Source organism: Pristis pectinata, chromosome 21 (genome assembly GCF_009764475.1).
Source record: "Pristis pectinata isolate sPriPec2 chromosome 21, sPriPec2.1.pri, whole genome shotgun sequence".
NCBI classification, from domain to species: Eukaryota; Metazoa; Chordata; class Chondrichthyes; order Rhinopristiformes; family Pristidae; genus Pristis; species Pristis pectinata.
Window position 1 is genome coordinate 35,094,897 of NC_067425.1, and position 12,762 is coordinate 35,107,658.

General features: G+C 49.9%; 1 protein-coding gene across 1 annotated transcript in view; it reads left to right on the plus strand.

The window, feature by feature from the left end:
* Window positions 1-6,731: 6,731 nt before the first annotated feature.
* Window positions 6,732-12,762, plus strand: part of zzef1 (zinc finger, ZZ-type with EF hand domain 1) — a 188,817-nt gene continuing 182,786 nt past the window's right edge. The window contains 1 exon segment of the mRNA XM_052035349.1: window positions 6,732-7,237. Within this exon segment, the coding sequence (XP_051891309.1) occupies window positions 6,806-7,237 (432 nt within the window). The 5' untranslated portion in view covers window positions 6,732-6,805.

Below are 12,762 nucleotides of genomic sequence, written 5' to 3' on the forward strand. Positions count from 1 at the left end.
TGTGGTTATGACCAGAGTTCTATGGAGCTGCAACATCACCTCGCGGCTCTTGAACTCAATACCCCGACTAATGAAGGCCAACACACCATAGGCCTTCTTAACAACCCTATCAACCTGTGTGGCAACCTTGAGGGATCTATGGACATGTAGGACCATTGTTCCCCCCCCCCCCCCACCAAATTGGGAGACAGTGAAGTCATTCCCAGCCTTGTCACCTCTGCAAAGGCCCCCTCATGAACACCCAGGGACTGGTGTGTCACAGGCCAGGGGAAGTAACCTCCTGATGGCCACCTCACAGTCAATATGCCAGTCGACTTCATCACAGTCCCTGGGTAACTCCTGCTCCAACGGCAGGTCAGACCCTCCAGAGATGGAGCCACGCAGTGCTGTACAAGTAGGAGGGAGTGGTCCTTGGGGAATCCAGACCACCTGAATTCTCCCTCTGCTGATCGATCAGTGCTCCTAAATGTTCAACAACACTTGGAGGCACTGACAGTAACAAAGACCCAGAACATACTCTGGGTGGGAACTTCAATGGCCGCCACAAAGTGTGGCCTGGTGGTACCATCACTGACTGAGCTGGCCAAGTCCTAATGGACAGGGTGGCCAGAATGGGTCTGTGGAAGGTAGTGAGTGAGCCAACAGCAGGGATAAATGTACCAATCTACCTGTGGCAGATGCGTCTGTCCATGTCAAGCATAGGTAGAAATGACCATCGCACGGTCCTTGTGGAGACAAAGTCCTGTCTTCCCACTGACGACGCCCTCTGCCATGTTGTGTGGCTCTACAAACATGATAATGGGATCGACTCAGAACGGATCAGGCAACTCAAAACTGGACATCTGTGAGGTGTTGTGGACCATCAGCAGCAGCAGAAATGTAGACCACCACCATCTGCAACCTCATGGCCCGGCACATCCCTCACTCCACCATCACCAACAAATCGGGGACCAACCCTGGGTCACTGAGGGGTGCAGGAGGGCATGGCAGGGACACTGAAAAACAACGAGGTGTCAGCCTGATGAAGGTGCAGTCCAGGACTCCTTGTGAGCTAAAGAGCAAAAAGGGAATGCAGTAAATAGAACTAAGTGATCGCACAATTACATAGCTAACGGGAGGAGGAAGAGGTTACAGGAACATCCCCATCTGGCAGGAGCCAGCATCTGACTACCAGTGACAAGGCTGAAGCATTCACAACTGCCGAATACATGACCCATCTTGCTTTCCTCCTGAGTCTCCAAACCAGAGGTCTGGAGGGTGGCGAATGTTGTGCCTTTATTTAAGAAAGGCTGCAAGGACAAGCCAGGGAACCACAGGCAGGTGAGGCCAACAACAGTGGTGGGACAGTTACTGGAGGGGATCACGAGAGACAGGATCCACCTGCGTTTGGAAAGGGTTAGTCAGGGATAAGGATAGTATGATTAGGGTAACCTGATAGGGAGAGTCAGCATGGCTTTGTGTGTGGGAAATCATGTCTCATGAATTTGATTGAGCTTTTTGAAGTGGTAACAAGGAAGATCGATGAGGGCAGAGCAGTAGATCTTGTCTACATGGACTTCCGCAAGGCCTTTGACAAGGTCCCACATGGTAGGCTGGTCCAGAAGGTTAGATCACTTGGAATCCAGGGTGAGCTGGCCAATTGGATACAAACTTGGCCCAGTGGTAGGAGAGAGGGAGTGGGACCGGAGGGGTGTTTTTCAGACTGGAGGCCTGTGACCAGGGATCAGTGCTGGGTCCCCTGTAGTTCATCATCAGGGATGAGAATGGTTAGTAAGTTTGTGGATGTTGCCAAAATTGGTGGTATAGTGGACAGTGAAGAAGGTTATTTAAGGCTACAACAGGATCTAGAACAACTGGGAAAGTGGGCCCAGGAATGGCAGATGGAATTTAACTCTGACAAGTGTGAAGTGATGCATTTTGGGAAGTTAATCTAGGGTGGGACATCCAAAGTAAATGACAGAGCCCTGGGGAGTGTTGTAGAACAGAGACTGAGGGGTACAGGTACATAGTTCCCTGAAAGTGGTGACAAGGGTGCACAGGGTGGTGAAGAAGGTGTTTGGCACACTTGCCTTCATCAGCCAGGGCACTGAGTACAGGAGTTAGGATGTCATATTACAAATATACCAAACGTTAGTGAGACTGCTCTTGGAGCACTGTGTGCAGTTCTGGTCGCTGAGCTACAGGAAGGGTGTCATTAAGCTGGAAAGAATGCAGAAAAGGTTCACAAGGATGTTACCAAGACTGGAGTCTCTCTTCTTACCATTGACCCCTCCCCCGGTGGATCTGCTCTCCCCTCCTCCCCCACACCTGCCCATCACTATCTCTTACCTGCATCTACCTATCACTACCCTGTGCCCACCCCACCTCCCCTCTTTTGTCCACCGATCACTCCTCTGCTTTTCCCTCCTATATATCGGGCTTCCCCTTTTTCTATCTTCAGTCCTGAAGAAGGGTCCTGACCTGAAACGTTGACCGCCTGCTTTTCTCCACGGATGCTGCTGACTTCCTCCAGCATCATCGTGTTTTTCATCCAGATTCCAGCATCTGCAGTCCTTTATTTCCCTGACTGTACAACAGCCCAGCTGTAGTACAGAAGGCCTGCGATCCAGAACTAGCAGTGCCTCTAGCCAAGCTGTTCCAAAACAGTTACAACACTGGCATCTACCTGACGATGTGCTAAATTGCCCAGGTATGTCCTGTTCACAGAAGGCAGGACAAGTGCAGTCCAGCTAATTACCAGCCAACCCGTGTAGCTGCGATGGAAGCCACCAACTGACCATGCTATCAAGGGGAAGTTACTCCCCAATAACCTGCTCACCCACGCCCAGTTTGGGTTTCCCTAGGAGCACAATGACCTCATCACAATCTTCGTCCAACCATGGACCAAGGAGCTGAATTCTCGAGCTGAGCTGAGATTGTGCTGTTTAGAGCTGGCATGGACCTGATGGGTTGAATGGACTCCTTTTATGTCATAGTAAGTAAGATTAGAAGTGTAAGCTGTGGTGTAGAATGCCAAGCATTTTGGTTTCGAATGAGTTATTTTATTGACCATATCATTTAAATTAATTTCTAGAAAGCCCTCTATGTTGACAATTCCAGATTATTGACTTGTCCTGGTCCTGCACGTTCCCTTCCAACCTAATATGGTATTTGCTTAAATCATTTTATGAATACAAATATCAGAACTGTACAAAACTGGGCTGAGAAGTGGCAGATGCAGTTCAACCCAGATAAGTGTGAAGTGGTTCATTTTGGTAGGTCAAATATGATGGCAGAGTATAGTATTAATGGTAGGACTCTTGGCAGTGTGGAGGATCAGAGGGATCTTGGGATCTGAGTCTATAGGACACTCAAAGCAGCTGCACAGGTTGACTCTGTGGTTAAGAAGGCATATGGTGTATTGTGCTTCATCAGTCGAGGAATTGAATTTAGCCGAGGGGTAATGTTGCAGCTATATAGGACCCTGGTCAGACCCCACTTGGAGTACTGTGCTCAGTTCTGGTCACCTCACTACAGGAAAGATGTGGAAGCCATAGAAAGGGTGCAGAGGAGATTTACTAGGATGCTGCCTGGAGTGCAGAGCATGCCTTATGAAAGCAGGTTGAGGGAACTTGGTCTTTTCTCCTTGGAGCGACGGAGGATGAGAGGGGACCTGACAGAGGTATATAAGATGATGAGAGGCATTGATCGGGTAGATAGAGGCTTTTTCCCAGGGCCGAAATGGTTGCCACAAGAGGACATGGTTTAAGGTGCTGGGGAGTAGATATAGAGGAGATGTCAGGGGTAAGTTTTTTACTCAGAGAGTGGTGAGTGTGTGGAATGGGCTGCCGGAAACGGTGGTGGGAGCAGATATGATAGGGTCTTTTAAGAGACTTTTGGATAGGTACATGGAGCTGAGAAAAATAGAGGGCTATGGGTCTCTAAGGTAGGGATATGTTCAGCACAGCTTTGTATGCTGAAGGGCCTGAATTGTGCTGTAGGTTTTCTGTGTTCTATGTTCTCTAAAAGGAAACAAAAACTGATGTGCAGAGGGATCTTGGGGTCCAAGTCCGTAGCTCCCTGAAAGTGTCTGCAGAGGTTGATAGAGTGGTGAAGAAGGCGTATGGCATGCTTGCCTTTATTTGTTAAGGAATCGAGTTCAAGAGTCAGGAAGTTATGAAACGCTGGTTTGGCTGCATCTGGAATATTTCATTCAATTCTGGTTGCCCCATTATAGGAAGGATGTGGAGGCTTTAGAGAGGGTGCAGAAGAGGTTTACCAAGATGCTGCCTGGATTAGAGGGTATGTGCTATAAGGAGACTTTGGCCTTAATGACTACAGCCCGGTGGCTCTGACATCCACCATCAAGAGGCTGGTCATGGCACGCATTAACTGCAGCCTCCCAGACAACCTCGACCCACTGCAATTTGCCTACTGATAAAACAGGTCTATGGTGGATGCCATCTCCCTGGCCCTACACTCATCTCTGGAGCATCTGGACAGTAGACACCTACGTTAGACTATTGTTTATTGACTACAGCTCTGCCTTCAATACTATAATTCCAAGCAAACTCAGGTCCAAACTCCGAGACCTGGGACTACACCTCCCTCTGCAGCTGGATCCTTCCCGACCAACAGACCGCAATCAGTGAGGATAGGCAACAATACCTCCGGCACGATTATTCTCAACACTGTTCTCAATGCTATGTCCTCAGCCCTCTACTCTACTCTCTATGTATTCATGACTGTTTGGCCAGATTCTGCTCTAACTCCATCTACAAGTTTGCAGATGATACCACTGTAGTGGGCTGTATCTCAAATAACGGTGAGTCAGAGTTCAGGAAGGGGATAGAGAGCTAGTGACATGGTGTCATGATAACAACCTTTCCCTCAATGTAAGCAAAACAAAAGAAATCATTGATTTCAGGAAGCGGGGGCGGTGCACATGCTCCTGTTAACAACAATGGTGCAGAGATCAAGAGGGTTGAGAGCTTCAAGTTCCAAAGAGTGAACATCACCAATACCCTGTCCTGGTCCAACCATGTAGATGCCATGGCCAAGGAAGCTCACCATCACCTCTCCTTCGTCAGGAGGCTAAAGAAATTTGGCATGTCCCCTTTGACCCTCACCAACTTTTATAGATGCACCATAGAAAACATCCTATCTGGATGCATCACAGCTTGGTACGGTAACTGCTCTGCCCGATTCTGCAAGAAACTGCGGAGAGTTGTGGACACAGCTCAGCACTTCATAGAAACCAGCCTCCCCTCCATGGACTCTGTCTACACTTCTCGCTGTCTCGGTAAAACAACCACTCCGGACATTCTCTCTTCTCCCCCCTCCCATCGGGCAGAAGATACAAAAGCCTGAAAGCACGTACCACCAGGCTCAAGGACAGTTTCTATTCCGCTGTTATAAGACTATTGAACGGTCCCCTAGTACAATAAGATGGACTCTTGACCTCACAATCTACCTCATTATGACTTTGCACCTTATTGTCTGCCTGCACTGCACCTTCTCTGTAACCGTTAACACTTCATTCTGCATTCTGTTATTGTTTTACTTTGTACTACGCCAATGCACCGTGTTATGAATTGATCTGTATGAATATTATGCAAAACAAGTTCTTCACTGTACCTCAGTATATGTGACAATAATAAACCAATTTACCAATTTTACATACTAGGATTGTTTTCTCTGGAGCAGTGGAGGCTGAGGGGAGACCTGATAGAAGTTTATAAAATTATGAGAGGTATAGATAGAGTAGACAGCCGCTCTTTCTCCCAGGGTCGAAATGTATAATACTTGAGGACGTGCATTTAAGGTGAGAGGGGGAAAGTTCAAAGATGTGTGGGGCAGGTTTTTTTACACAGAGAGCGGTGGGTGCCTGGAATGCGCTGCCAGGGGTGGTGGTGGAGGCAGATACGATAGAGGGGTTTAAGAGGCTCTTAGATAGGCGCATGAATGTGCAGAGACTGGAGGGATGTGGACATCGTGTGGGTAGAAGGAATCAGTGTAATCAGGTATCATTATCTTAGTTCGGTGCAACATTGTGGGCTGAAGGGCCTGTTTCTGTGCCTCTAACAACCTGTGTTTCTAACAACCTCCCTATTTTGTGACCACATCACAATCACAATCTTTTAGATTTTAAGAGGAAGAAAAGCCTCCCATTCATTTACACACCTTGCAAACTGTCACCCCAAAAATCCGAATTCTGTAAGATCAACGCCGCCCGTATCGTGACTGTGCTGAGTTGGGAAACGTGGCCGCCAGTGTCCGCGGAGCAAGATCCCGCCGCGGCGGGGCTGAACGCGAAGGGGAAGCCGGTCTCAGGTGACGGGCAAAATAACCAGAGGTGATGTGAAGAAATATTTTTTTACGCAGAGTTGTCGGGACATCTGGAAATTGTAGCCTGAAAGATTCATCCGAAGAAGATTTGGATGAATATTTGTGGGAGAATCACTGGCGGACCGTGGACCAGTCTGAACGTGGGGCGGATTGGAGGGTTGCTGCAAGGAGCCAGCACAGAGCGACGGGCTGAACGGCCTCCCACCGGCGGGATCTGGGAACCGACCGGTCGCAAAGTGACAGGCTCCGAGCCGGAAGCCGGCAGTGTGGCAGGGAGGCAGGGACCGTCGTTAAGCGCCCGGAATCCGGCAGTGTGGCAGGGACTGTCGTGAGGCGGGCGGGACACGGCAGTGTGGCAGGGACTGTCGTGAGGCGGGCGGAAGCCGGCAGTGTGGCAGGGACCGGTCGGTGAGCGGGCGGCGGGCGGTGCCGGCAGTGACCCGGGCGGGCGGGCGGGGACAGCAGCCTCCGGGCCGGGATGGGGAACGCGGAGAGCGCCGGGGCCGAGCAGCCCGACCCCGCCGAGGAGGAGGAGGACGAGGACGAGGACGAGGAGCTGGTCGCGGACACGGAGCGCGGCCCCGCCAGGGCGGGCCTCCCGGCCCCGGGCTCGGCGCTGGGGGCGGCCGGGGGCCCGGAGGCGGCGGACGGAGGCGCCGGGCCCGGCTCGGCGGCCGCCCTGAGCCTGGGCTGCGGCCCCGGCCCCGCCGTCCTGTTCCAGCAGCAGCGGCTGCGGGAGGCGGCGGCCCGGGTGCGGGACGAGGTGGCGGAGAACGTGGTGCAGCAGCACCACAGCCACCTGATCCGCTGGCTGGAGGAGCGGCTGGGCCGCGGCGAGGACACCGTCCGCCTCGCACAGTTCTGTGACCTGCTCGGCTCACGGTTCGCCGTCAGGGAGGAGTGCGAGGAGGTGAGGCTCGGTGCCGGGGGTCGGGGAGGGGCTGGGGGTCTGTTCTGGGGGGACCGGGGGTCGCGGCAGGGAGGTGAGGGTCGGGGGGGGGGGGTGGTGACCAAGGGTTGGGGCAGGGGGCCGGGTGGGGGGGCTGGGGTGCATGTGAGGGTTGGGGGTCGGGGGGGGGTGGTGGTGACCGGGGGTCGGTTCTGGGGGGACTGGGGTTTGGGGGAGGGGGGGTGGTGACCAGGGGTTGGGGCAGGGTGTGGGGAGGAGGTGAGGGCCGGGGCAGGGGTGGAGGGGGGTGGTGGTGTGGCGGCAGGGGAGGGGCCGGGGGGAGGGGACTGGGGGTTGGGGCATGGAGCCGGGGGGGGGGGAAGGTGAGGGGCCGGGGGGGGGGGGTGTTGACTAAGGGTTGGGACCGGGGACCGGAGGGGGGTGGTGGTGAGGGTAGGGGTTGGGGCAGAGGGGTGTGACTGGGGGGTGGGTGGTGGTGAGGGTCGGGGCTGGGCCAGGGGGGGTTGACCGGGGGTCGGGGCAGGGAGCCGGGAGGGGGATGGAGGTGGGGGCTGGGTGGGGTGACCAGGGGTTGGGGCAGGGGGCCGGGGGGGAGGTGAGGGTTGGGGCCGGGGACTGGGTGGGGGGGCTGGGGTGGAGGTGAGGGCTGGGGGTCGGGGCGGGGGGTGTGTGTGGCGGCAGGGAAGGTACCGGCCACTGTCGCCCTGTTCCCGGGCATCAGTGAGCCGCAGGGAGCGGGTCCGGGGAGGTTCCCGGCTCGATGCGCGGTGCAGCTGAGTTTGCTTAAAATTGTTGGGCAATTAGAAGCTCATGAAACCTGGGAGGAGAGCTGCTGGTTTACACTGTGCCGTAACCGAACTGTTTTCACCTAGTTTGTAAACTGTACGATCGGTTTGCAAGACAGGTTTTTCACTGTATCTCGGTACAAGTGACAACAATAAACCAATACCAATGCATGGGACGTTTTGGGAACTTGTACAGTGGGTTTTCTGGGATAATTGAGAAGTGCCGACCCATCCTGTCCCGCCTTCCCAATCTCCCAACCTTTGCCCCGCCGAGGACAAGTCGGCCTCTGACAGCAGAGCTTCCTCAGCTGTTCATGGAAAGAGTAGCCTTTGTTGGATGAACATAATGAAGCCTTGTTTACCAGACTGATGCTGATGAGGGAATACAGATATTGTTGTGTTTGTTGGTCTGAGAGGGAAGAACCAAAGTCTGGTATTTCTCAGTAAAGCACTTTCTAAAGACTTGTGAAATGAGGTTTCCTCTTGTAACCTGTACTTGGAGATACGTGCCACCTCTGGGAATAGTGTATTAGCTTTTGGTCACCTCTTCTAACATATGAATCTGTCTCACTTTGTTTGCCAGCAATATGGATGTCTTGTTGTTACCAAAGGAGCTATATAAATGCAAGTTGTCATCATAAAAGGCAAAATGTTGTGTTGATTTTGTTCTGCATTGTACAAATTAGGTTCTTACTAGATAATTTTTCAAAAATGGTGAAGATGTTATGGCAGGTCACTTAAAATCCTCAAGGTAATCAGGCAAAGTTAAGAGGGTTTTGTAAAAGGAAAATCGTGTTTGACTATTGGAGAAGTGGTATATGCTGTGGATAAAGGGGAGGTCCTGTATTTAGATTTCCAGAAGGCATTTGATAACGTGCTGCTCCTTGCAATCAGATGGGGAGTGGAGGTTACTGTAGAAGATAGAAGCTCATGGTATAGGAGATAATGTGTTGATAGAAGAGTTGACAATTTCCTGGTTGGAAACTTGTAACGAGTGGTGCCCCAGGGCGTGCTGCTTGGGCATCAACATTTTATAATTTATTGCAAATAATGTGGATATGAGTTGTTGCTAAATTTGCTGATGACACAAGTATAAGTAGGAGAGTAAGTTGTGGAGAAGACATGGATAGGGAGACTGCAAAGGGATATGGATGGGGAACTGAGTGGGCAAAGAACTAGCAAATCTAGTATAATGTGCGAAAGTATGAAATTGCCTGTTTTGGCAGAATAAACGTATCTCAATAGTGAGAGATAAGTAATTGGGAAAGTTAACAGTAATCTTTTATTACTCAGGGAATTGTGTCAAGGTTATTCTCTGGTTGTCCAAGGATTAGTGAGACAACGTGCAGTACTGTGTACGGTATTGGTCTTATTTAAGGAAGGTTGGTAGTGTAGCGGTTAGTGTAACGCTATTACAGCGCCAGCGACCCGGGTTCAATTCCGGCAACTGTCTGTAAGGAGTTTGTACGTTCTCCCCGTGTCTGCGTGGGTTTCCTCTGGGTGCTCCGGTTTCCTCCCACATTCCAAAGATGTACGGGTTAGGAAGTTGTGGGCATGCTGCATTGGCGCTGGAAGCGTGGTGACACTTGCGGGCTGCCCCCAGAACACTCTACGCAAAAGATGCATTTCACTGTGTGTTTTGATGTACATGTGACTAATAAAGATGTCTTAAATCTTAATGTGTTGCAAGCACATCAGAGAAGTTTACTGTACTAATACCTGGAATAAGAAGGCAGTCTTATAAGGAAAGGTTGGGTGGGCTAGGCTTGTTTCTACTGAGCTTTAGAAGAGTGAGAGGGTACTTGAATGAAACACAGAAGGTCCTAACAGGAAGAGGCTGAGAGAATATTTTCTCTTGCAGAAGAGTCTAAAGCTGGTCACTGTTTCTTAAAAAAAAGGCATTGTCCTTTTAAACCACATGAACCAAAAAAAAATCTCTCATAGGCTCGTGAGTCTTTGGAATTCTCTTTCTCAAAGAGAGGTGGAAGTAGAGTGTTTGAGTGATGGATGGTAAGCAAGGGAGTGAAAGTTGAGGTTACAGTCAGATGAGTCGTGATGTTGTTGGTCAGAGCGGGTCGGTTGAAGACACAGGGTTGAAGGACCACTCTGGCTCCTGACGTACATGTTTGAATTCTACGTGTAAAGACACTGCTTGTGTTTCATCCTTCAATAGGTACTGTCCGAGGGGGTGGTTCCTGCGGCAGAAACAAGTACAAAGTCGCAACAGGTTAGCGGGCATCTGTAGAGAAGTAGGTTGTGAACCTATCAACGAGTTGGGAGCAGGGGTGGGCCACTCGGCCCCTCAAGTCTGTCCTGCCATTTAGTAAGATTGTGGCTGACTGCAACCACAATCTGCCCATAGTGACTCTCCACCCCTTCCTTACGAAGCATCTATCTACCTCAGCCTTAAATAGATTCCAGGGCTCCGCTTCCACTGCCCTTTGAGGAAGACAGTTCCACAGACTTGTAGGGGGAGAAAAAAGAATTGTCTCATCCCTGTTTAAAAATGGGCAACCCGTTATTCTTGTAGGGTAATCTGTTCTAGTTTCTGTAGGACAGTTCTAGATTCTCCCACAGGACGTTACTGGGATCAAGGATGCAGCAGTGACTACTGAGTTCATGTGAACAGTTATTCCCATTGATTGATAAACCTTGCTGCAGTTTTTTCTCGTGTTTACATGTGACAACTGTCTGGTATCATAACATAAGTTGTGGGTAGAATTCTGGAAGTGTGAGGCTGCGGAGTTAGGGAAATGGTGAGCAGAGCTTGTGTGTTTGCAGTTACTGGTTGTTGGGTGTTTGGAGCAAAGGTGGTGAGGTACTGATCTCAGCTCTGAGTGCCATGTACAGGAGCCGCACCAACCTGTTGTGTGGTTCTTGTGCAGCTAATACATCTGGGTGAGTGCTTCACCTCGTTACCAGACGTCCAAACTTGTCCATTCAGAAGGAAGACTTTTCCTTTAATTGGTTTAATTAAACCAACAATTTGCAGAGGGTTGTGCTTATTTGCTTTTGATAGGTTACGGAAGATGGTTTAATCAGAAATTGTTGAAGTTGTTGGGGAAATTTGATCACGCCTATTGTAGTTGATTACAATGAGAAAGATCCAGAGTTTGTTGGTCTTTTGTTTTACTGTTATCTGACATGGAGCCAAAATCATTGTGATAATGGTGAACTCCTGAAATCAGTGATTAATGGGCCATATGTGGGAATTCTCCCAGCAATACATTTTTGGTTTGCAGGCATCTGTCCCTGGTTGAAACTCATCCTCCTGTTACTTACAACCACAGCTTCAAACTCCCAGCATCCAAATATCTGCCCCCATTTGGCTGAAAAATAAGGGTTCCAGTATTCCCCATTGTGCAGTTGTACAGATGACTTATTTATCCACTTTAAAGAAAAGAAAGTAAATATTTTTAAAATGAATTATGTGGCCCATCCTTGTTTCTACATCTGCATTCCCTTAAAGCATCTGTCCCTGGTTGAAACTCACCCCCCTGTTACTTACAACCACAGCTTCGAACTCCCAGCATCCAAATATCTGCCCCCATGTTGCTCAACCACCATCCCCCGTCCACCCTTGACGTATGTTTGCAGACAAGCTGTTCTCTCCTGTCCCTGTCTCCCCCAAATCCCAGAGCGAGTTAGAGAGCTCCACCAGCCACACTTAGCCCGAGATCTCTCAACAATCAGTGGTCTGGGTGTGCTATAAAACCACAGCAGAGCCCTGGACCTCTGGCAGAAACTACCCGCCAAGGTGAGGACTGGGAGACTGCAGGTACTGACAGCGGGGAGAGATGAGCTTCACCAGTCAGTGGTTGGAGGATCTCACCAATACGCCTACATTCTGACCTAAAGTGGTGATAAGCACAGTTAGTTACAACCACAAGTGCACGTACAGGAACTGGCTCTCTCCCAACAACACCTATACAACCATGCCTACAGTATGAAGGGTCATGCCTGAACAGAGAGCACCAAGGGAAGAATTAACTGTACACACTGGAAAATCAAAGACTTTTTCACAAAAATTGGTTCAAGAAAAAGTATCTCCACACCAAGTCTTTAAACCCATAATCCAAGGTCAAAGTAATGAGAATTTGCAACAGCATCAACGTCCTTCAATGGCAAGTTGTATCGGACAAGGGTAATCTCTTTCAGTGGGAGATGAATAATGCAGATAGTCTTTAGTAGTGCCCCACTGAAGGCTTCCTGCAAAAATTCAAGAGGAAACGCCGAGCAACAGTGGATGAGCTAGAGTTACTGGGTGGTAGCTTACCATCAGGGTCCATGTCAACAGCCTAATGGAGAAGTGCACGGTGGTGGAGGAACAATAAGAAAACTGGCTAATTCAGAGAGACAGGAATAAAGAGTTCAAACACGGCTGTTTGAAAGCATGAGCAGAACTAAACAATGACAGAAGAACATTGTTTCAACAATTAAGAACATAGAAGCCAAGAACTTGCCCTCTTCTCGTTACTGCCATCGGGGAGGAGGTACAGGAGCCTGAAGACCTGCACTCAACAATTCAGGAACAGCTTCTTCCCCTCCACCATCAGATTTCTGAATGGTCCATGAACACTACCTCGTTATTCCTTTCTTTGCGCTATTTTTGTAATTTATAGATTTTTGTGTCTTACCTGTACTGCCGTAAAGCAACAAATTTCATGTCATACGTCAGTGATAATAAATCTGATTCAGTTTTAGTCACTGCATTACTGAAATTGTATTAAAGCCACAGGG